We start from the raw sequence: 24,749 nt of genomic DNA on the forward strand, positions 1-24,749 counted from the left end.
ACATCTTGGGTATCCATTGACCCCTGTACTCTGCACGCGTGGAGGGCTGATCAGAGAAACAGGTGCCACACAGCACCCACAGCCTGTTTCTACTGGTGCCCATCCTCACATGCCTTGGGGCGCATAAAATTCATTCCGCACCGCGCCAGAAAATTCACACAGCCCACTGGTTCGGCCCCTTTTTTAACTGGGAGTCTGGCTGAAAACCAGGCACCTGCAGGAGACGGCCCCTTCCCCACACAACCAGCCGCCGCCACAGGGTTAAATGAGACGGTCCGTTTTTAATCACCATGTTTATTACTAATGTACAAAATATACAAAACCAAAGGGGGAGGCTGCACCAGCGGGGAGGGGGCGAGGACAGTCCATATCTCGGGGCGAGAGACGGTAAAAAAAATAAACCGATGGAAGGAAACAAACCAAGCCCCCGGACGCCACCAGCAATAAAGTCCGCGCGTTTTCACAGAAAACAGCATTGCGCCCCTGCCCTCCAGCGACCCTTAGCACCGAGGGGGACTGTCTGCAGTCGCCAGCATGGGGGGGCGGTATTTACAATGGGGGGGCGGAGCTGACAGAGGCCCCCCCCCTTTGCTCAGCAGATGGTTAGCCGGAGGAGAGGACGCAGCCTGGCCACCCCCCCCGCCCCCGACTTTGACAGGTTCCACAGAAAGATTTACAGTGGTAACAACCAGCTCCAGCCCCAGGGCCCGGGGGAGGCGGCAGCTTTTGTGCTTGCAATAAGTCCTTGGGAGGGCGCAAAGCCTGGTCCCGTCAGCGCCTCCGGCGGGTTACAATGCCACAGGAGTGAGGGGCTGTCCCCCCAGTGGTTCCTCAGTAGCAGCAGCCACTGGGGGGGGTTACACCCCCCCCCAGGCAGTCCAAGGCCTCACAGAAGCCATAAGTGGTGGGTGCAGCCCGAGTCCGTGGAGCGGGGGCTGTGCTGGGGGCGTCGGCGGGGCGGGGGAGGGCCCCGGGCGCTACGGCAGGGGCGGCCCGTTCACTCCGGGATGGTAGAAGGCACAGTTGTTCTCGTACCTGCAGCTGCCTTTCAACATGAAGTGGCGACACACGGGGCGGCTCGACATGTCTGCGTGAGAGAAAACGGGGCGCAGGTCAGCCACGGCGGTGGGGCACGGCCAGAGGGGTGGCAGGGCGGGGCGGGGGAGAGACTACAGCTCCCAGCATGCAACACTCCACCCTCGCCCAGGCTGCCGGGAGCGCAGGGCTCCCAGCATGCAACGCTCCGCCCTAACCTGGAGAAGGGAGCACAGCCTACAGCTCCCAGCATGCAATGCGCCATCTTCACCTGGGCCCCCAGGAGCAGCCTCCAGCTCCCAGCAAGTGATGCTGCGGCTGAAGCTGTCACCCTGGTCCTCACAGACCCATAGGGGGTCTCTGCCAATCGGGGCCCCGCCCCCGAGGAGCGGGGCCGGCAGGATCGAATGGGTGCAGTGCATGCTGGCTCTCCCCCATTGGGCCTCGCCACCTGCCAGGCAGAAACGGGGGAGGGCAGGGGGCGCTCACAGGCCCCTCCCACATAGGGGCAGGGCCATTCCAAAGCCATGGCCCTCTGCTCCCCCGAGAGGGCAAACCAAGCCCCCTACAATTACCTCCTCCGTGGCCTCCACCATGACCCCGGCCGTGATCCCCTGGGTGGCCTCTGCCGTGATCACCGCCGTGGCCGCCGCCGCCTCCGTGGCCCCCGCCATGGCCCCCGCCGCCTCCGTGGCCCCCGCCATGGCCTCCATGGCCCCTGCCGTGGCCGCCGCCGTGGCCTCCGTGGCCTCCTCCATGGCCGCCGCCGCCGTGGCCGCCGCCTCCGCCCATGCCGTTGTTAGGGGGCCCGCCTCTGCCGTTGGGGGGGCCGCCGCTGCGCCCCCCTCCTCCTCCTCGGCCCCGGAAGGGGGGCTCCCCGCCTCGCCCCCGATGGAAAGGGCCTGGGCCGGGCCCTGGGCCAGGCCCCGGGCCGGGGCCGCCACCTCGCATGCCCCCGTGGGGGTTTCCCCGCATGCCGCCGTCGGGAGGATCCCAGAATTCGCCTCGTTGGGGAGGGGGAGGGCCCATCATCCTGGGCCCACCAGGCATCCCAGGTCCTGGGGGCATGTTGGGACCCCCTGGGCCGCCATGGGGACCTAGGAGAGAGGGAGGCACAGAGGTGAGAGACCTGAGCGCACAGGGCAGAAACATCCCAGCCACTGAACCCCATCCTGCCCCCAGCAGCCCAGCGCCCCTAGCACTGCACAGGGGCACTGGGCCAGCACTCACTGGCAGGGCCTCTGCCCCCCACAGCACTGGGGCACGGGCACCAGCACTCACTGGTAGGGCAGAGCGTCCCCCAATTAGCCTCTACCCCCCTCCCCCAGCATGGCGCTGGTGCCAGCACTCGCTGGCCTGGCCAAGCGCCCCCTGCCGAGTTTCTACCCCACCCCCCGCACTGCAGCGAGGCCCCAGTCCCTACAGACTGAGGCATCCCCCAGCCGAAGGTCTGACTCTGCCCCTGCGGGGTGGGCCGTCTCTGCTCACCAGGCATGGGTCCCGGTCCCCCGGGTGGGAAATGCTGCATGTTCTTTGGTCCAGGCGGGAATCCGTTGGCGAGGGGCCCTGGGCCCAGCAGTCCGTGCGGCACTGGAAGGGAGAGCAGAACAGTCCAATACAGGCCGGGGGGGAGCACGCAGATCCACGCTGCATCCTCCACGGGAAACCTCTGATCCTAGCCCAGGACACGTTTCCAGGGACAACCCTGGGGAACGCCCAGAGCCAGGAGACAACACCCAGGCGCAGCCCCATGATGCCTCAGGATGCTGGGCGCACCAGCTGGCCCAAGGGAGCACCTTCACCCACTTCTCACTGCCCGCCCGCCAGAGCCCCTTGAGCCTCTGGAACGGATGGTGACCAATTCCAGGCGCCCGCTCGAGACAGGCAGAGCAACGGGGGTTGGAAGCAGGGTCGCTGGCCCCGGGCACAGGTCTCTTACCTCCCGAGGGCCCCGGGGGTTGGGGCTGGAGGTTGCCAAGCAAGTGTTTGATCTTGTCCGAGTAATCCGGCTGCTTCATTAGCTCTTCTGTCTTGTGGTTGTTGGGCCCGCCCTGCGCAGGGAGAGGAGGAGGGCCGAGGGGTTAGAGAGAGGGTCCTTCCTCCTCTCGCACGCCGCAGCAGCTTTCTGGGAGCTCTCACTACAGGGCACGCTGCTGGCCTCTAGCTGGGGCCAGGGGCTGGCTTCACCCAACCACTCGGGGGGCGGGGGGGGGGGGGGGGGCGCGGAACAAGCTCCTGACGATCCACCCGCTCCAGTGAAATGCTCCAGCATGGGCAGGGGGTAGGAAGCGATGGTCTGCTCAGGCAGAAAGAGGGCACTGGTCCGCTCCAGTGGCAGCCAGCCCATGGAAGCCCCATTCACAGAGCAGCACGGGGCTGACCCTCTGGCTGGGAGGGGGGGGGGACGGGACTCCCCACTGCCCCCCTAATTACCATGATGGAGGTGAGGATCTCCTGCACGTTCATGGAGGAGGTGGGGTTGGGGGCCTGAGGGCTCTTGCTTGCCCCCATGCTCCCCATCAAGTTGGCCAGCACTGGGGGCAGCTTGGCGGCCCCGGCTCCGTCGGGAGACTGCGAGGCGGCGGCTGGGTCGAGTCCTTCTGGGTAGGCGGCCTCGTCCATGGAGCACTCCTGAGAGGACAGAGGAGACACCGGAGTCAGGGCGGGCGCAGGGCTGGGGGCCATGACCAGGCAGCCCCGGGGAGGGGAGAAGGGCACAGAGTGCGGACGGGCCCCTGGCCAGCTGGGAAATGACCCCCCTGCTCTAGCCCCTAGACCCCTCCCAGAGAGGGGAGACACCCCAGGACCCCCTGCTCTAACCCGGCTGGTAGAGTTCTGGCCCCGGAGCACAGAAAAGAACCAGGGGCCCTGGGCCAGACTTACCTCGTCCAGAGGGATGAGCTTGGGCGGCAGGGGCTCATAGGACTCTGGGTCCGGTTCGTGGGGGCTGTCGGGAACGCTGCAGAGGAGAGATGCCCATCAGATCTCAGGACTGAGCAGTCCTGGCCCCCCTGCCAACAGCCTGATGCCCGTGTCCCCCCAGCACAGCCTCACCAGCTTGGTGCGCCCCCATCGCCACGCACCAGCTGTGGGATGCGCAGCTAGTGGGTCAGCGGGGAATCCCGGGGCCCAGCAACCTGGAGAGGCCACTACAGGGACTCCTGGATCTGAATGCAGGACCTGTGCTACCTGAATGGAGCTGCGAGCTCATACGCCACTAGAGGGCGAGAGCCAGGCAGGCTGCCGCCAATCACAGAACACTAGGACCGGAAGGGACCTTGAGAGGCCATCGAGTCCAGCCCCCTGCCCCAATGGCAGGACCAAGTACTGTCTAAACCATCCCTGACAGACATCTGTCTAACCTGTTCTTAAATATCTCCAGCGATGGAGATTCCACAACCTCCCCGGGCAATTTATTCCACTGTTTGACCACCCTGACAGTTAGGAACTTTTTCCTAATGTCCAACCTAAACCTCCCTTGCTGCAGTTTAAGCCCACTGCCTCTTGTTCTGTCCTCAGAGGCCAAGAAGAGCAAGTTTTCTCCTTCCTCCTTATGACTCCCCTTCAGATACCTGAACTACAAGCTGGCTGCTGGTCAGCGCAGCCGAAGGACAAATGGCCCCCGGTGCTCCCCGTCCTGCCCCTAGGGTCACACCCACCTCTCCTTCGAAAGGAAGATCTCCTGAAGGATGCCCTTCTCCCGCTCGGCCTGGGTGAACTTCTCATGGCTACCACTGCCCGGCTGCACCAGGGGGCTGGGCAGGTCGATGAGCTTGGGGTAGACCCAGGGCACCTTCTCCTCCATGGCGTCATGGCTGAGGCGGCGCGCCGTCTCAAAGGCCTCCCGGTCCTTCAGCATCTCCCGCTTGGCTGCCTCGCCAAAGTCCTTGATCTTGTTCACGTTCACTGCCAGAGGAGGGGAAGGGTTTAGTCCGCGGACAGGAAGGGGAGACAGCCCCAATCCAACGGAAGGAATCTGGGCCCTCATAACCTTAGCCTGACCCCGGGAGCTAGTGGTTCCCTGGTGCTAGATTGGAGCTGGCACGTGGGCCACGACAACTGGCCAAGAGTGCCTTGAAATTTCGTCAGTTTCCCCGTCACCAAGGCTGCCTGCGTCCCAGCCGGCCCAGGGCTGGGCAATTCCCCCTCCTCCGCGGTGGCTCTTGGCAGAGCCATGGGGAGGCAAAACGCCAGCCCAACAGGAGGCAGCTGAAACGCTGCTGCCCAGGGAGCCCACTTCTGCACCCTGCAGCAGCTGGGAGGGGGAGCCTGTTGCATCCTGGCTCCAACAGCCTGCCAGGAAAGGGAACCCACTCTCTGGACGCGCCTTGTCCCCTGAGAGCGGCTCAACATTTCACTCGACGAACTCGACCTCCCCCGATCCTTACTAAGCTTGTTGCACAAACTGCTGTGCTGCAAACCTCTCTAAAAGATCGGAGCCATCGTGAATGTGACACTAGGGAACAGTGAGCTGAAAGAAGCGGGCATGCCGGGGGACTGTGTCTCTCTGAAGTATGCCATGCTCCCGAAAAGGTCGGGAACCACTGATCCAGAGAGGGAGGCCCCATGTCCCGTATCTAGGGCCCCACCCAATCCATGGTCCATTTCGGTCAATTTCCCAGCCTTGGAACGTTTTAAATGGTAAAGCTCATGATTTCAGCAAGGCAGACCTGAAATGCCGCAGGTTGCAGCGGTCGGGGCCTGACCCCAAGAGGAGTCGAGGGGAAAAAAATGAGAGATTCTAGCAGAGGAATTGGGATATCCTACTCCCACGCTTCTGTGCTGGTGCTCGTAAGGGTGATGGCTAGAGAGAGGCAGCAGCTGTCCAGCTCACCTCTGAAGACAGGCTGATTTCCAGGATTGGTGGTAAAACCATCATCCCCCTAAAACAGCCTTGTGACTCCCCTGCAGCTCCCTTCTGAGCCAAGCCCGTCAACGGGAAATGCACTGCTCTCCCCTGGGAAATCTCTGTACTCCAGGGTACCAACCACAGGCAGTGGGTGGTGCGTTTATCGTGGCTGTGAATCTGGGCGCCGGCTGGGAACTAGAGCCCCCCAGAGGGGAAAGCCGCCGGTACTCACCCCGCTCTGTCTCGTCCAGCTCGAAGTAGAAGTACTCCCGCAGCTTGCTCTCCTCAGGCCAGCTCACCGTCTTCTTCTTCTTGCCCTTCTTGGTAAGCTGCGTGGAGTCGGCGGGGCTCTCGGACGGCTTGGCATCCGAGTTCTGCTCAGACGAGGCTGAGGGGGACGGGAGGCAGAGCGGCTCAGGGGTCAGACGCATGGACATGGAACCTGGATCTAACCACCAGCGCTAATACCCAGAGACCAACCCAGGACACGTCATCTCATAGGGCTGGAAGGGACCTCGAGGGGCCAACAAGTCAAGTCTACTGCCCTCACGGCAGAACCTGTCACCATCCCGGACAGATGTTTTTAAAATCTAACCTGCCCCAGGCCCTCGGAAGGCCCCCTCCAGGGCTGTGCTCACAACCATGGGATTACAAGGCCAGTGCACAAAAAACTGAGCTATTCCTCCCAGCCAGCACAGACAGGGCTAAGAGGACCATACGACTACCCGCTGGTTGTATCCCAGCTGGCACGACACCCCCGGCCGTGCGCGTTATGGTTTTACGACCCAGGCTGATACCTCCCACCACCCAAAGCGTGTGAACAGAATCCATCACTTTCAACACCCCCTCCATGCTCACCGGTCTCCATCAGCTCTGGGACCTCCACCGCCGGCACAGGAGTGCCAGGCCGATCCACCTCCATGGACTCGGCAGCGGCAGGCTCTGGTGAGGAAGGTTTAGCAGCACTGGGTTCCGAGGCTGGCTTCCCTTCGAAGGGGCTGGCCTGGAATACGGAGAGAAACACGGGGTCAGTGTTAGCGGGAGGTGAGTCACTGACTTCCTACTTCACGCCCCACCCGGAGCTGGGACAGAAATAGCCCCCGGACGTGGGAAGAAGCGTTTTGTACCTTAGCTGCTGTAGGGGACAAGACTTTCTTCTTCTTTTTGATCTTGATCCCGGGGACGGGGGCAGAGTTAAGGGCATCCAAGAAGCCCAAGCCTTCCATTGCTGCAAAGGCAAGGAAAGAGGTCATGCAAACCGGAAACCCCGAGCACCTGCAACACCACATCTTCTCCCGCCTCTCACATGCTGCCTCCCAGAGCCAGAACTCCCAGCCCCCAGACGGGGATCCAACTGAGGCATCTTAACCAGAGCGCTCAGGTGGCCACCCTGGAGCAATTCAAACGCCGCCCAGCTGATTAGCAGAGCCCTGGCAGTCAGCCGCCTGCGCTTCAGCGGTGGTGCCCGTCCGCACGCGTCTCAGCACTCGTGGGCGACACACCAAGGGAACGCTGATCTCGACCCCCAGGTACTCACGCTGAGCGGGGATGATCTTGACTTTAATCTCCTTGGTGCTGTTGGGGGTGGTGTTCAGAGGCTTGTACTTCTTCTCCACTGGCGGGTTGTCTGCCGAGGGGGCGGACGAGCTGCGAAAGGAGAGCACAGACGTGGTACTGAGATGCTGCAGCCGCAGCCCATGAAAGGCATCAAGCAAGCCCAGGCCCCCCCGGCCCCCAGCAATCTGGAGCACGCCACAGCCAGAGCTCCACTGCAGGGAGTTGAAGGGGCATCTGAGGGAAGGACACCAAATACCAGGCGTGTGACATGCCTTGGACTAATCCCTTGGCACCCTGCCGATGTCTGACGTGGAACTGGAACCCAGGAGTCCTTATTCCCTGTTCCACACAGACTGCTTTGTGGGCCACAGTAAAAACGAGGCAGGAGGAAGCCCGTGACACGGAGGATTTCTCCGGGACGCTCAGACCTACCTCTGTCTCTTGACTGGCATTGGCTTCAGGTTGTATTTGTCGGACACCACAACGGCATTGGGGTTCTTCTTTACAGGAACTAGCGAGGGCGTCTCCAGTTCTAAACCTACAGCACAGGGGAGCACGACACAGGTGAGCAGACCACCGCAGGTGGCGGTGCGCCTGCCCCATTTCCCTCACGCATCAGCTGCGGAGATTGGCCACCCACAGCAGAGGAACGCTGCCACCTCTGGACCAGCCCTAGAGAGCCCCACAACAAGCCTCCCAGCCTCCTGCCCCGCTCGCTACCCAGAGAGTTCAGAGACCCACCTGTGGAGCGGAACTTGGCATGGCTGGGTGCTGTGGTGCGCAGCGACTTGGGCTTCTCTCTCTTCTTCTCCGGCGTCTCCTCAGCTTTGGCTTCTGCCTTGGCCTCCTGAGGCTTCTCCTGGACCAACACTTTGTTCCTACTCTCCTCCTTCCGCTTCTTCTTGTCTCGCTCTGCGGGGAGGCGGAGGGTTAGGGGTTCAAGTCCCAGAGATGGATGTCACCCTAACGGCCTCCTCCACCCTCACACTCGTAGGGTGCGCGCGCTAGAGAGCCGCCTCCCTGCTGGGGCTCTGGCCCGTGCGGGGTAGGATGACCGCAGGAAGGATGTTACGGGAGCAGTGGAGTGGCATGGATTCCACAGCTACAGGCCAGAGCCAGGATATTAGGGGACAAGAGCACGGTTATAGGGTGGGGACGACTGGCTCAGCAGCAGTACGATGGGGGGTTATGGTGGATGAGAGGCTGGATATGAATCAACAGTGGGGCCCTTGTAGCCCAGAAGGCTAACGGCACATTGGGGTGTATAAGGAGGAGCATTTCAAACAGATCTAGAGAAGTTACTCAGCACTGGTGAGGCCACATCTGGAGTATTGTGTTCAGTTCCCCCCGCCCTCAGTATAAAAAGGAGGTGGATGTGCTGGAGCAGGTTTGGGGAGGGCAACAAAAATGATTAAGGGGCCGGAGCACAAGACCCGTGAGGAGAGGCTGAGGGTTTGGGCTTGTTTAGTTTACAGAAGAGAAGACTGAGGGGTGATTTAACAGCAGCCTTCAGCTTCCTGAAGGGGAGCTCTAAAGAGGAGGGTGAGAAACTGTTCTCAGTGGCGTCAGACGGCAGAACAAGGAACAATGGTCTGAAGTCACAGAGTTGGAAGTGTAGGTTAGATATTAGGAAAAAAACTCTTTCCCCAGGCGGGTGGTGAAGCACTGGGATGTGTTGCCTAGAGAGGTGGTGGAATCTCCATCCCTGGAGGTTTTTATGTCCTGGCTTGACAAGGTCCTGGCTGGGATGACTTAGTGGGAGTTGATCCTGCTTGAAGCAGGGGCTGGACTAGACGACCTCTTGAGGCCCCTTCCAGGCCTACGATTTTACAGTTCTCTGATTTTATAAGAGGATGCCCACCAGTGGCTGGAGGAGCCTGAGCCAATACGGCTGGAGCCCCTCAGTTCCATCAGTGTATGTGAGCTTCAGAGGCCGGGGTAGGCAGGGAACAGTGGTGCGACTCACCTGCAGGCTGTGCGCTGCTCTGGGAGCGGATGACGCCCATCCAGTCGCTGACGAGGATGGAGGCCAGTCTGCGGAGCTCTGGAAAGTGGGGGAGAGCAGAGGTTAGAGGAGGGCAGCTCACCCTGAGCCCCGGCCCACGGAAAGGGCACAGCGCAGCCCCTTACCTTCATCCTCACTCGACTTGCTGAGCTGCTTCACCAGCTTGGCCGTGTTGTTCTGGAAGAGATCAGAGGGGGACGGAGAGCTGTGGTCAGCAGGCTGTACTGCAAGGGAAAGCGTCTCCACCAGGTTTCCCTCTCATTTTTAACACCCGTGGGAGGAATAAATTTTGTTCTGTGCACCAAGGCATGTGCAGACACACACTACCAGCAGAAACAGGGGCTGTGGACGCTCTGCCCATCAGCTGGGTGGCCATCCAAGCACTCAGCGTACAGGGAAAGCTGGTCCCCACCCCGTTCCCCGCAGCACCGAGCCCAGCCAGCAGCTCGACTCACTTGCTTCAGGTGATCCACCGTGAGGGGCAGGTGCTGCAGCGTGAGCAGGATCTGCTGCAGCAGGGGCACGTTGCTGGATGCCTTAGAGCTGGTGAGCCAAGTGTTCAGGAGCTTGTAGCCCCCGACCCGGATGAACCTGGGACAAAAGCAGAGCCCAGTCAGTGCTGGTGTCGCGTCCTCCCAGCCACCCTGGCGCTGTCTCTGCCTTCCCCTTACAGCCCAGAGCTGATCTCCAAGCACCTGCCACAGACAGATCACTACGCCGCACCTACACCCAAGCCGAGACATACAGGGAGTGGCAGAGGTACGGCTGGAACCCTGGAGTCCTGCCTGCCGGCCCCTTCTCTAGCCCACTCCCCTGCTACAGCCAGATTTAGAACCCAGGAGCCCGGACACCCAGGCCCCTCTCTCCACAAGGAACCCTCCTGGACTCTTACTTGGCCAGGATGTCTTGTGCCCGGGTCTGCAGCAGGATATTCAAGTAGATACAGCGACTGACCATTTTCTGTGCGTCTTTCATTAAGCTGCGAGCAGGGAAAAGGAGAGAGAAGCTGAGCTGAGGCAGTACGAAGAGATCAGAGCACACGGCAAACAAACTGCCACAGATCCTGACTGTCACAGGACTCCTGGGGAACAGCAGACGACTTCTTCCCGCTCTGCCGAGCACTAGCTCTGAGCCAGAGGCAACGTCTGGCTCAAAATGCTTCCGACTCCCATGAGGTTAGGGAGCCCTTTACTCCAGCTGAGGACTCACCCAGTTCTGCAAACCCCTCTCTTTAGTCGGGGGGCGGAATACAACAAGATGCGGGGGTTAAATATTTCATAGGGCCGTTACGGACACCCAATGCCTCCTTCAGACCCCAAAAGACAAGGCAGCTGGGGGGAAGAGATGGGGAAATGGAGGTCTGCAGGACACCAAAATCCATTCAGCAACAGGGACGCCTACTGACATCCAGTGTCGAACAGCTTTAAGAACGACTGGATGCATTTATGAAACAAAGCCGGAGTGTTGCAACAGAGATGAGGCTGACATTTCCGAAGCAACCTAAGGAACAGGGATGCACGCTCCAAGGCAGATGACGGAACCCGGGGGGGGGGCAGCTCCCAAACTTGTGCTTGGGGCTGGGAGGGGGGTGTTGTCAAAATGAATTTTGTAATTTACGAGCCAGTTAGCTGTCAGCAATATCTTGGCACTTTGCCTTTTAAACTGGTTCAAGTTATCTTCAAAGAGTTGAGTTAAACATTCCCCAGCTGGTTTAACCTGGTGTAGTGGGGGGTTTGGTGGGGGGGGGGGGGGGGGGCTCCTTTGCTTTACACCAGCTGGGAATATGACCACTATAGCTACGTCTACATTAGAGCGATCCGTCAACAAAAGTTATCGGAAAAGCTTTTCCAACAGAGCACAGCCACGCACGAAAGCTGATTGCTCTGCCGAGCTGATCTCTGGACCGAACAGCCAATGAGCAGCACAGCAGACAGGGCCACCCGGTGACCAGGAAGCCCTGTCTGTGACAGGGGCACCCCCAGAGTGTCTACATGGCCTTACTGATGACAGATTCTGTTGAGAAAAGCGTTCTGCCTTGGGTCGGGGGACGGGAGGAAGGCTGTCGACAAAAGTGTCACGTTCCATTGATTTACTGTCAACAGATCGCGTTTTTAGGGTAGACACTCTGCGAATTTCTAGTGCAGACATAGCTTAGATGACTAAACTCCTTAAACGGTTTTAAGCAAACAAAACAAACCCACACGCACCAACTTACATGCCCACCACCACACAAGCAAATAATTTACAAAACGCACTCAATTAAAACGAGAAAAAGAAAAGCCAAAGCAATCAAAGGTCTGGTTTGACAATTCATTTTACGCACCCTCGTACCTCTGCTCTGGTCAGCTGAGGTCGCACTAGATTTTTACAAGGCTAAAAATTATTCAAAACCATGTTCCTATCTGAAACTTACTTGAAAATTTTGGTGATCCCTTCTGTATTTTTAACTTCTCCATCTCTCCCGAGGAAACAATCTAATCCTTTCAAGAGCTCATGAGGATCTATTGGTCCAGAGCCCATGATGGAAAAGTTCTGAAGGAAAAAGAACAAACAATCAGTTACTCTTGCAAAGAGCAGGCAGGTATTATGCTAGCTCAGGTGGAATCCCCATTAGATCTGGAAGGGTACAGATACTATACAAGTACAAAGTATAATCCTATCGCTGCCACCAGTGAAAACGCAGTACACATTCAGCACAGAATCTGAAAATGAGAATTCTTTTCCTCTAACCAAACTTACTGCTACATATGCATACAGCGTAGGCCTTAGCCAGGCTAGAATCAAACTCAAGGTATAGTCCTTTGCCAACCTGCATCCCCTGTGATCAAGCATCCCCCAAGCCTTTGGGAAATAAACAGAATGAAAAAATAGCCAATTAGGGAAATTCCAAAGCGGGCAGTGACTTCGTTACAGGCTTCCCAGTCTTGCTCGAACTCAATTACCTTGAGAGTAACATAATAGTTTATGGCTAGATGCCATTTATTGAGCTGTAAATACACATACAATAGTGTTTAAAGTCAACCTCTCTTGGACAAACTACCGTGGAAAAAATGATGGTTTTTCTGAGACTTTTAGTGTAAAAGTTTTTGAGCACTAAAAAATTCATACCCAAATACAGCTTCAGCCAAAGAGAAGGCGGGGGAGAACTATTCAGTGGTTTAAAGGAATGACCAAAGCAAATAGTAGAGATGAATGAGAACTAAAATGCATCAGCAGCTTGTAAATTTGAATCAGGCTAAGTTTGATTGCTCAGGTAAAGAGTAAGGTTTTATGGGAAGACAGGCCATGTTGGAATCTAGGTCATTAGAAAGAACAATTGCAGAAGTGCATCCTCTCAACAGCCTTACTAAAGAAATTTCCTTTTAGAAAGGGTCTGCAGTGTAAGAAAAACCCTGGATGTAGTTTACAGGAAGTATTTTGGGCTAAGCCATTAAAAGGTCAAGAGAGGTTTTCTGTTTTTTTGTTTTTTTTTTATTATTAATTTTCCTCCATAATATTTCTAACATCAACAAGTTACAGCCAGTTAAGTTACAAAGTTTATTTGGTTTATAGGAAATGTAATGCACCAAGTTACAGGTACATGTTTAAACAGTTTAACTATGCCACAAAAAATGCCAGCTCCAAATGCAAGGCAATGGAAACCAGTGCAACTCTTCATAGTATTCTGAAACAGACAGCACCCTGAAACAGGTTCATTAGCCTTAATGGAACATGCCCAAGGAAATCGGTTTGGGCATGATTGTTAACTGGCTCTGAGCTTTGCTAGGGGAGGGAAAACATATATATTAAGGGGAGGTTAGGCTAAGAGAGAGCTCCCCTTCTCTCCATCTTACACCAGTGTTTTCTGGACAGCAGATGGGAAAACAAAGTTTTTCCAGTGGGACTGGCACATGGGGGATACCAAAGTACATGCCTCCCAAACTCAGGATGATTCAAAGCCAAAGTAATTCTAGATAAAGCCTCTCATTTGCCAGCATGTTGAGTGTGAATGTTACACATCCTCACACCACTTCCATTGGCTCCTTTGGACTCAAAAAGGCAGGAAGCCCTGGCCTGTGAAGGGGGTTTTGTAGATGCCTGAGTATTAAGCTGCATGTCTGAATGCAGGCATTGGTGCGGGCAAAAAAATCACCATCTTCTTTTAACAGTTCAGGACTGAGTGGAGTCAAAAGGCCACTGTCAAGGCTTTTCTTGTCCCAGATTTGGACTTTTTAAACTGCACAGTGTACCCCTAAATTTTAATTTGACTGCTGAGGGAGACCTTCGCTACTGAACATTCACACACACCCCTCCCTGCCTTGAGCCAAGAATTAAAACAGACTCAGGAAAGGGAATAGAACCAGTTAGCCCCATTGTCCAAAAGTGCAGGAAGAGATGCGCCAGGGTGTGGGGTAGAAGGCAGAATCAGTTTTAACCAACTAAATTGAGAGGTTGTCTCAGCCATGCTTCTTTGAAGACCATTTTTCAAGTGATTCGGGTCGAGCCGGCAGACGTGCCTCCCTCACTTGCCTCAAGCACTAGGGTATTTCCTACTCTGCTAGGAAAGTGGATTTAGGCCCTGGGAAGACCAGGAATCCCTGGCTTCAGATCAGGCAACCACATGAGAGAGGCAAAGGCTACCACCCTCCCCCGTGGCAGCCTGCATAAGCAACAGCTAACTAGCTGAGTACTAGCTTAAGGCCCAGAGACTAGTAACAAGGGTTTTCTGAGCTCCAGGGCAGGAGGAGGACAGGGCTGAGGGGATGAGACTACTGCTCAGTTTAAGCCCCCGGGAGTGCCACCAGTGACAGCCTCCCCTTAACTCTGATCACACCAGCGCTTGGGAGACATGGCCCTCACCCTTTGGTAGAGAGCTGCTTGCAGTAGGAAGCTGTAGGTATGTAACAGAGCAAGGACACAATTGAACTTCTGCACAATCCCTGTCAAACTACAACAGAAGTGGTCAAGCAGGACTGGGCAGTACCATTGCTGAGACCCGCACCAGCTGAGTCCACGCCAGTAACTTAGCTCCCTCCCTCTGCTGCCCTTATTCCAAGGGTGGGGCAAAGGGTGTTGTGTAGTTGCCAGTGTGTGAACACGGTCCCCAGATTGTGCAGCGTGGAACACTTACAGCTAGCGACACTGAAGCAACAGCACCCACCCCCCGGCTAAGTTACACAGCCCTGCTTGAGGCACAGCCACACCTCCGAATCGAGCAGGGCAGCGTGTGAGGCTGCCACTGCCACTGGAGTTGGGTGGGAAGCTGGCACAAGGCGGGGGGGGATTTACACAACACAGATGGACAGGCGACATGGCTGACTTCCAGATCTTTGTTGGCTGTGGCAGGCTGAGACTGGATTCAACACAGGAAGAAGAGATCCCCTCGCTGTTGCCTTTTCAGCAAAGTCCTTCTCCGAGCTGGAAGGGGAAACAATATCCAACTGCAGCCAGCTTTTCCAGGGTCTGGCAGGAACGCCTCTCCGTCTCTCTCCATATGAGCTGCCGAGCTCCGCCATCACTTACTGGGCAGCAGAGTTTAGCGGGAATAAAACTAGAGTGTTGTGTGCGATGTGAAGTTGTTAGCAGATGCTAGCGGTTCGCTGTCTTGGGGGAAGCAGTTTGGGGGGGGTATAGGGTGTCAGTCCAGCAGCAAGGCCTCCGTACTGAAAAAACCTCTGCGCCCACAGCCCTCCAGAGAGGTGGAATGGGCCGTGGAGACTGAATTCCCCTCTCACCCCCACCCTGAGGCGGCCTCCTCCACACGCCTGGCGGATGAGCTTCGGCAGGAAAAAAAAGCTCGCAGCCCCGCTGCCTGGTTCGGACATGCTTTGCTGGTGGAGAGGACTTCAGTCTCCAGGGCTTCCAATCCAATGCCTGTCACCATCCACACAAGAGATCAAACACAAAGTTATACACGCTGGAAAACTCAGCCCTGGCAATTTCATCCCAACGCGGAAATCCCACCAGAAGCCATGCTGAGTAGGAGACAGGATCATACAACCTGAAGACAGCTGAAGGACTAGAAAGATTGACAAATACAGGGTCAAGAGGAATGCACAGATTTGAGCATGGCACCAAAAAAAAGATTCTGCTTTGCTGCCTAGAGGTCCCAGGAAGGTCTGTGAGCATGTGAATTCCCCCAGGCACTGTGGGGCACACAGCAGTGGGAGCTTCTGTTGCCCAGAGTTCCCAGCAAAGCCTTTAAGTTCTAGTAATAAAGACTACATATGCACCAGATCTGTATATACTCTAATGACAGGCTGCAACGGCTGTGTATAAGCACACAGCTATTCCGCTCAGGTCCAATCCTGGACTAAAAGACACGGGAGGGAAGAATAAGGCTCCCATATCCCTAATTGCTGAGCAAGCTTCAGAGAGCACCGATTTCTAGGCACTATGAAATGATCTTTTGTTACCATCCCCTCCCACCCTGACCAAGATTAAAATACAGAAGAATGCTAAAGACTAGTTTTTCTTCTATTCCGTACTGTGTTATGCTATACACACCAAGATCTCTCAGCTCACGCAAGAACACAAACTAGTTCTATACATTTCTAGTCAATTTCACTTTCTGGCACACCTCTGCATTGTTTGCTCTTATTGGAATTTATAACCCATGGGAAGTTACTACAAACTTTTTTTTTTTTTTTTAAAAGAAGAGTTTAATGGGAAGTTTAACTCAACTCTTTAAAGGTAACTTGGACCCATTTAAAAGGCAAACTGCCAAGATTTTGCTAACCGCTAACTGGCTTGTTCATCTCTCCCCCCACCCCCAGTACCAGAGAATTCAAGATGCAGACTTCCTGGCACTCCACCTCCACAGAGGAGTGCAAAAGACAGCATGAAGCCGGTTGTTGGAAATAGGAAGGCCCCTACAGCTTACATGTGAATTAACATCCCATATGCACTCATATAAAGACAAGCACGATATTAACCCATGAACAAAGTCAGGACATAACATTTCACCACAAGTCCTTTTTAAGAACTACGTATATTCAGGGAGAAGAGTGTCTTTAAGGAACCAAATTAATATTCCCATTTTATAGGCAGAAATATAAACAAAAGTGGGTGTTCCAAGACCTACTTAAGGTCGCTCAGAAGTCTGTACCATGCCAGGAAGAGAACCCAGGAGTCCTCACTCCATCACTACAGGTTTTTCAGTCCCGGCTTGACACAGTCATGGCTGGGATGATTTAGCCGGGTTGATCCTGCTTTAGGCAGTGGGCTGGACTAGATGAGGCCCCTTCCAGCCCTAGAATTCTATGATCCCTTACTCCCAGGCTCCCTGTTCAGGAGACCAAACTAGAACCCAGGAGGTCTCAGACCTGAACAACAACTATAAATTTGCATGACCTACAACTCTGTGTGCCCTAGAACTGACCCCACTCGCCGCCTTAAGCACTAGAGGTGAAGTGAGGGGTGTGGGGGTGGAAGTTGAGAGCTCACGACTCCCCAGGTAACTTTAGACCTTCTCAGGGGTCACAACCCCCATTCAACCATCCCTGGGCAAGATTTTTGCACTTCACCTCTGATAGCAACAGAAAGACTCTCTCAGATTTCAGTTACACATATTTCAGACAAATGTGCCTTGCTGGATCCCACTCTGGGCCAAAGAGTTTGACCCAGTCAATTTGAGAGGGCTTAAAGCAATGGGAGACAAGTGACAAGCCCCTGAACATGGACTACAGGGAACGTCAACCAGCTTAGCCATACAGAAGGGAAGCCAAGCATTCCACTCCTAACATCGGCTATAAAATGGCACTCTGCGTCTTATCCCAGAAGAAGTGTCAGGAGGCTTTTACTGTCTCCTTACGAGCCGAATCTGGGATCGAACAAAGCGAGCTTTTTTTAAAAAAAATTGAAGATGCACAAGCTGATTCTGTTGAGTTTCAAGAGCTCAATAAATCTGGCTTTGCATTGAGGCATGTCTTAAAATACAGGGGCATGGGTCCAACATTAAAAATTTATGGTTCCCAATTCCAGGCAATTCCTGCGCTGCCTGATTTCCTGTGTCCTTGGGCAAGTCATTTAGCTCTCTGGGCCTCGTGTAGAAGATGGATTAACAGTACTGCTCTACCTTCAGGAAGGTAGTTACGCACTTAAGAGGCTACAGCTGAAAGATGCTTCAAAACAGAAGCATGCTTTACACACTTCTAACACTTATAGAAAACCTGCTCTTCTATTTAACCTGGATGAAAGTGCAGTCTAAGAGCAACAATTTTAGCAGAAAACTTTAGAAATAGATAAGCTCTGGCAAAGTCATGCACATTCTCTCTGTGCTGCAAGCACCCTAGAAGTTCACATCACCAGTAGCGTCTCAGTCCATTCCTCCCCAAAAGGGGCTTTTCATTTGAAAGTGGTTGCAATGGCTGAAGGGAAACCAACATTGGTGATGGAGGGCTGTCAACATACCCTCCTTTACGGAAGTCTCATTTGTTGCCCGTAATGGAGAAAGGTTGCCTATTTACTTTTTTGGTCCTAGCTCTCCAAACAGATCCCATGGTGCTGGGATTAGGAATACTTTGCCATTAGTGTCTTTAAAAGGAAAGCTCATTCAAATGCTCAGTTCCACCTGTGTTCTGTGCATGGAGCTGTACATTCAGCTTTGTGCAGCTAAGGAACTTTTGGTTGGAAAAATATGGCCTGCTGCTGGTCATGGAAATCAAGTCAAACTTGGAGAAGACTTGAGACAAAACGCTGCAGCAACAAGCCGAGACGCCACACTCCAGTTCCTGGAATGCACCTGCCGCTGGGTTGCGCACACCACAGCTATTTAACAGCATACAAATGCTAAATCAAAGGTGAGCGCAACATAACCAAACACGTAAGTTTGGCTAGGTTGTCAGATGTTTGCTGCTGAAAGACATGGGTGACTTAGCCTACAATCCCGAGAAGCACGGCTCTACTCTTTGAAGTGATTAAAAGCATATCCTTCCCTAGCTCCTGTATTAGGTCAGTTCTGCTAATCTTAGTGGTAATAAATTTGAGTCCTGTTAGTGACAGGACCAAAAAGGTTTTACAGGTGCATGACACACTGTGGTCTGTGAACGCAGTCCCGCCTGGGTAAGCTTACTGAAGTCAGGTGAAATGCAAGCAGAGCTTCTTTGTACCGCCTAGTCCTGGTTAAAGTAAAGTGAACCCAGCTTGACGACTGTATCCCAGCCTGAATCCGCTCGCCTAGCGGAAAGCCATTTTATTTGCCAGTTGATCAAACAGGCTCTAGCATTCAGAGACAAAGCCACACTGTCTTTGACAGTGCTGCTTCTTTGAATTAACTGGGGGGGGGGGGGGGGGGGGCGGCGAGGGGAAGGAGAGCCGATTGTTGAACAGCCTGCCTCTCCCAAACACTGAGGTGTAAAACTGACTGAACAAAGCATCAAGACATTTGCTCAACTAGCCCTGAAGCCGAGCAGAAACTAGTCTGGCACCGGCAGAATGAAGTACATGCTAAATATCGGTTTCCATCTCCAAATCCTTATGTTGATGTTCAGAAATTCTGAACACCTGGAATTCCAATTGACATCAGCGAGTCTGACCTCAGGCCTGTATTTTTACATAGTACAAGAAACGCTTTCAAGCGATGTGAACTTTCAAGCAACATTTTTACATACCTCTATCCAACATTAAAAGGCACAGTTTCAGTAAATGCACAAACAACATGATCATTTAAGTACACTCAATGAATGTGAATCAATAGATTACTACTTCCTTCTGAAAAAAAATCAGAACTGGTCAAGCTGTTAAGGGAGAAGAACAGCATTAGGTATACTTGTTAGCGGAAAAAAAAAAGGTTATTTTAGAACATGAATCACTGACGTTATCACTTGAAAGGATACAGGGACCCAAGACTTGTTTTTAAACAGTGAAACAAATTTACACGATCTAAAACCTCGAAAAACCACCAATTTGTAACCCAAACCATTGCAGAGTAAGGGTGGCACACCAGAAGTGAAATTGAATAGAAACAAACATTGCTTCTCTTCGAAAGTAACCAAACTTTTTCCCAGGACAGATTTCAAAATAGCCTTTGGGTTTGAGCTGATGTTATTGAAAATCATTTTTAGATGTTACGATTTCAGCCTTGTACGCTGAACTCCATACCACAGAGGCCTCAGATGAAAGTGACTGGCAAGTTTTTAATCCAGTTAAGATTTGCAATTGCAGTTTACCTCTGGGATCAGTTAATTTCTAGCGGTGGTAATGAGACAGTCTATGGCCAATAAGCTGAGGAGGATAAATAGTTGATTTTAAGTAGTGTGTCACACAACGTGATTTTCTTCAGAGCAACCTATGTTCCTCCACCCCTAAGATCTAGTCAGTACGGATGCACGGCATCTAAACTACACAGCTATGCCAGTTTAAGAGAAAGCCAGCTGTGTGCTCCCAACCCGAAGACAAAGGAATCCCACAGAGCTGGAGTTGATTTCTGAACGTTAGGGGTGACAGGATATACTGAAGCAAGCATGATCTCCACAAGAACTACAGAGGCTATGGACATGGCAGAGCTAGAGAGCCATAAGGGCCTGGATGGGAGAGAAAGATACAAGAGACAGATGACATACAAGCAAAGCACAACTATTGATCTATTAAGATGTAAACCCCTCCATGAGTGGTGTTCCAGTACAGCTGAGATGTTAGATCCCGTGACTGGAGACCACAGGGAGAGTTGTTTTATACTTACAGTTTAGAGATAGAAATCAGGATTTTAGTCCAATGAAGACAGACATCTTCATATTCTATAATCCTATTAATACACATCACAAGAGATTTAAGACTTGGTATTCTAGTCCCTGACCCTGGACAGTGATTTGAGGACTTCCAGTTACTCTAAGGTCTGGAAAAATAAACAGCTGCTTGCTGAATTACGGATTCTGGATTGATTATAGATTATGCAACATCCTGATGCAAAGGATATCAAAAGCAAACGAACAAAATCTTTGCCTTTGTCCACTTCAACCCCTATTTGGGATGGGGAACGTGAGTAGGCTTTAAAAGAAAAAAGCTACTTGAGTCCACCTGAGGAGCATGTTAAAACCTAGTAGACCTGGCTCTCTGAACCCTCACCTTTCCTACCCCCCCCCCCACACACACACCACGCAGCCCAAGAGCCCCACATCTCCAGCACTAGCTACTTTGCCAAATCCAGATATAGGCCACGCATCCAGACTCCCACCCTCGCGCTCTAACAGAATTCTCCACTTATGTCAAGGAAACTAGGGTTGGTTTGTATCTGACACATACACACCCCATGTTCCCTTTGAAAGTATAAAGTCACCAAAGTGACTACAGCAGAGTTAAACCAAGGCTAAATTCAGCCAGATTTGTAAAGATCTGGAGCCCCATGCGTTCAGAGACCTATTTTCTCAGGATAGATTTTCTCTGGGGGACATGGAGGTGTAGACACTAACCTAAGTGTCACCCAGAGACCAAGCTCTCTTAAATCGTCATCTGTACCATGTGTTTTCAAATATGGTCTCAGCAGAGCTAAGACTTCGTATGGTGACTGATGTCAAGTCACTAGGCTACAGCGGTGTGCACTAACTCCCTTCTCCATAACAGGCCATCTTAGTGCTGGTCAAAAACTGTTACGGTACAGGAACTTTATGTATTGGGATCATTTAAAGTGTTGTAACATACGGTTTAAAGCAAACTTTAACCAGACTCCTATCCAGCTGTCCTTAAAAGCTACTTCTGTGATTGTTTAGGCTTCTGACAAAAGAAAAGTTTAGCAGGCCTGACAGTCCCCACTCATATTAAAAACAAAGCAGGTGGAAGGAATAAATTGTGTATTCAGCCTACAGTTAGCTTTGGTTAGTTGGTTTTAAACCCTCCCGCCCCCCGCCATTGATCTCGTTCTTTTCTAGAATGTCTCAAAAATGCATGTGGAGAGTGATGCCAGCCTTGGAATTCCCTGAGAAATTTTAGCTTAACATGTGTTTAAATGTTATTAAATGGGAAACCAGAGCTTTACCCTCATTGCATGTCAAACAAAGCCGATTCCTATTAGCAGGCTGAAAGAGCCACTGCTGCTTTCAACTGCTCTGTCTGCATCTTTTCCTTATTTAGCATCTTTCACCTCCATTACTCTCCCACTTGGAAATTTACAAGCACACCTGCAACCCACATTGGAGGAATGGCCCCAGCATGCCAGTCTCAGAGGACCTATCCATCTGCACATAATCTCTACCAGGCCTGTAAGTTTGCAGCCTTGTAATACAATTTACATACCTGCTCTACACAAATTTCACGTAAACAGCCGCTAAGGCCCAATCCAAAGCAATATACTTGGCACCCAGTGTTGTAACTGGATGGACAGTATGTTAATGCTTCAGGATTAGACTGTTACAGGCTGTGCATTGTCCAAACCCTATGAGACTAACTCTCAGAATTTACATTGCATGAAATGCTACCACCGGACACTTCAGCAGATAAAATAAAAATCTGCTTTCTTAAATCCCATTTCATGTTAGTCCAGAAAAAAAAACTGTCCAGCAGTTTAACCCATCAACAAAAGCAGCCTCTCCTTGGTTAAAAGCTATTGATGTTCATGCAGTTCCTGAGGGTTGGTTTGGGTAAAAGAAACCAGCTCTCGCTGTACAGCCTCAAAATAATTAAATTTGTAGTTGTCTTAACAGATGGCAAGCTTTTAAATCAAGACTCAAAATAGCCTGACAGCCTCTGCATGCATCAGTCGATGTCACTGCACGGAGTTGACAATGGAAGTAGAATCAAAAAGAAATAAGCAAAGTGGTCTGGAACAGAAATGAAGGTTGTGAAATGTAATTAATACCAGAAAGGTTTGCTTACCCGTGATTTGTGGCTGTTCCCCTCCCTTTGATGAGGGCTTCCCTTTTTTCCTAATGAGCACTTCTTTTCCTAGTACATTGTACAGGAACTATGGCACTGTGGAACGTGGCAAATTAATTGAATACAAGATTTTTACCTTTCTGCTGCCCAAAAAGACTGGGACAGGGGTGGCTGGAAGAAAACGCACACACCCATCCCAGCCCCAGAATATCCTTGGCAACACATTTGTGGGTTATGTACAGCACCTTTGGAGTCCAGTGATAGCATTTCACATCTGTTATGACAAACCAGATTATGTTATCAAGAATGGTTGTTCCCCCACGATGCCCTTCTGTAATGCTTTTAAAAAAAAAAAGGGGGGGGGAATCCCAGAGGAGGGAATCAAAGCAGGCCGGCTGCTTTCCACTCACATAGAAGACTGATAGAAACCAGTTTAAATTACAGATATATCAAGATAAGACAAACGAGTTAAGAGATCCAAACTCATGGGTTATGTTGAAACCTACAAAGAGAAAGAAATCTGGTGGACTTAAGAATCATACTTTGTACTTCTATTAACCTGTACCCAGAGAATTCCTGCAGATCAAAGAGCCCAGAGCAGAGTTCAGTTAGATCAGTTTATGGGAGGCAGCACCCACCCCCAGAGCCCATACCCCCTCCTCCACCCCACCCCCCATTCCCTCAATCCAATGCCTCCAACCGCAAGCCATTCTGTGGGAGGAGTTTGCTCAGAGCCTGTTACATCACCTCCCAGCCCATGGGTTCTCCTTTGTACAGGAAGAGACAAAATGAGGCAGGCGCCATTTTAGAAGAACAAGGGAGAGGGGGTAGGGAAAAAAAAACCACAAGCAAAAAGGCTTCAGTATCTATTAGGAGGGAATTCATAGAACAATGCAGCCCCCACCATACAGATATATATATACACACACCATATATACACACAAATTTGTATCCTAGCCATCCTACCCCTAATAAGCCGACAGTGGGAAAGGATTCCAATTCTTGTGAGAGTCACGATTCTGTACAGAATCTTCCCCATCACAAATTATTGGGGGCAGGGGAGGGGAAGAATTTAGTTTGTCCCCACAAATCATGGGAGGGGCAAAAATGGCATGAACCTGGAAAAAAAAAAAAAGCTGCTTGCCAGGAACAAAGAGAAGACAAAACAGCTTCGCCATCTTTGAGCAGGGAAGGGAAAATAGAAAGCGAGAATCATTTTAAAAACACGTTAAGATTTCATTATAATTGGAGTCTACTACTAAATTTCATGCTATTTTTAAAAGTTACTGGATTTTAACATTTTAAAGAAAAATTTCTTGCAATCTTTATTTCTAGATTGCTACCCAGATCGTAAAAGCCTGCCCTAACCCCACCAGACACTACATTAAGCACACTAAAGTGGTATTCCAGGTTCTAAAAAAAAAACCATCACACAAAAAACCTAGCAATTACATTGAATTTAAGATTAAAGGATTTGACACATTATCTTGTTTGTTAAACCAACCCACCAGTAGCTACCACCATAGATTTTTCATTCCTGTCCATTTATAACCTTACCCTGCAATCTTTATGTACAGATTGCTCATTGTCCTTGTCTCCCACACAAAGCAGCGATACTTTATACCTCAGTCACCGCCATCTTTTGTGTGGGAGCTCATTAACCCTTCATATTTGTGGAGACGATGGATTTGTCTAAGATACCGTCGTACTCCTTATAACTATGCATTCATATTTGCAAAACGCCTGACATAAGGGTTAACCATCTGAAACAAAGACTAGATTCCTCTCAATTATATACACATTTTCTGTTTCTTCCTGGCGGTAATTCTTTTTGGTACAGAGGAGTTTTTTTTTTTTTTTTTGGTCAGTTGGTTGAAAATTCGACACTTACTATCCAATTAATATTCTCGTCGACAGCGCTTCAAGTTTTTTTTTTGGATTAAGGTGGTGTATTTTAAAGAAAAAAAATTATTGATTTGGTTTTGGTCATGGCGCTAAAAAAATAAAGCAACTTTTCAGGGTTTTTTTTTTGGTAATTTGTCAAGACAAACGCCAAAAGTTGCTTGATTAAAAAAAAATAAGGATCAGGACAGGTTGTTGCTAATTATTTTTGTTTGGTCTTTTTTAGTATGTTTAAAGTGGCAGTTTCCTTCAGATCAAAGACTGTGAACGGCTTCCCCAAGGACGGTCGAAAATATGGTGGCTGCTTTTTTGTGTCTTCCAAGGACCAAGCGAGGGGGCTTTTTTCCCTTGCTCGCAGCGATTTCGTCTCCAGTCTCAAGACCAAACCAACCTGGAACACAAAAGAAGGAGAAAAAAAAAACACCACAATGAGGATTTTTAGGCACCCAAAAGCACCGTTCTTACCCACCACAAGACTTCTACAAGCAAAACAAACAAGTTAGGAGCAAATGTAGATGTTAAATTATTGTGGAGCATAAAAATCCGGGGGGGTGGGGTGAGGAGATACCTCAAGCTGGAAATTGGAGGGTTTAGGAAGGAAAAGGACGATTTTCA

At 51.7% G+C, this 24,749-nt stretch overlaps 1 protein-coding gene across 2 annotated transcripts; it reads right to left on the reverse strand.

Moving 5' to 3' along the window:
• Positions 1 to 257: 257 nt before the first annotated feature.
• PPP1R10 (protein phosphatase 1 regulatory subunit 10) lies at positions 258 to 24,544 on the reverse strand. 2 transcript variants are annotated; one of them, XM_075015914.1, is made up of 19 exons: positions 24,124 to 24,543; positions 11,860 to 11,978; positions 10,339 to 10,425; positions 9,902 to 10,037; positions 9,572 to 9,623; positions 9,408 to 9,485; positions 8,183 to 8,353; positions 7,874 to 7,979; positions 7,422 to 7,531; positions 7,012 to 7,112; positions 6,743 to 6,887; positions 6,117 to 6,272; positions 4,695 to 4,941; positions 3,919 to 3,994; positions 3,469 to 3,666; positions 2,975 to 3,086; positions 2,524 to 2,625; positions 1,611 to 2,132; positions 258 to 1,087 (listed from the first exon to the last, which is right to left on the reverse strand). In XM_075015914.1, the coding sequence occupies exons 2-19, from the start codon at positions 11,964 to 11,966 to the stop codon at positions 978 to 980; spliced, it is 2,616 nt and encodes an 871-aa protein (XP_074872015.1). In that variant the 5' UTR covers positions 11,967 to 11,978; positions 24,124 to 24,543; the 3' UTR covers positions 258 to 977. The 2 variants fall into 2 exon arrangements, with proteins under 2 accessions (XP_074872015.1, XP_074872016.1); XM_075015915.1 differs by lacking the exon at positions 3,469 to 3,666 and having other exon boundaries at positions 24,124 to 24,544.
• Positions 24,545 to 24,749: the final 205 nt, after the last annotated feature.

Source organism: Carettochelys insculpta, chromosome 22 (genome assembly GCF_033958435.1).
Source record: "Carettochelys insculpta isolate YL-2023 chromosome 22, ASM3395843v1, whole genome shotgun sequence".
Lineage (NCBI taxonomy): Eukaryota > Metazoa > Chordata > Testudines > Carettochelyidae > Carettochelys > Carettochelys insculpta.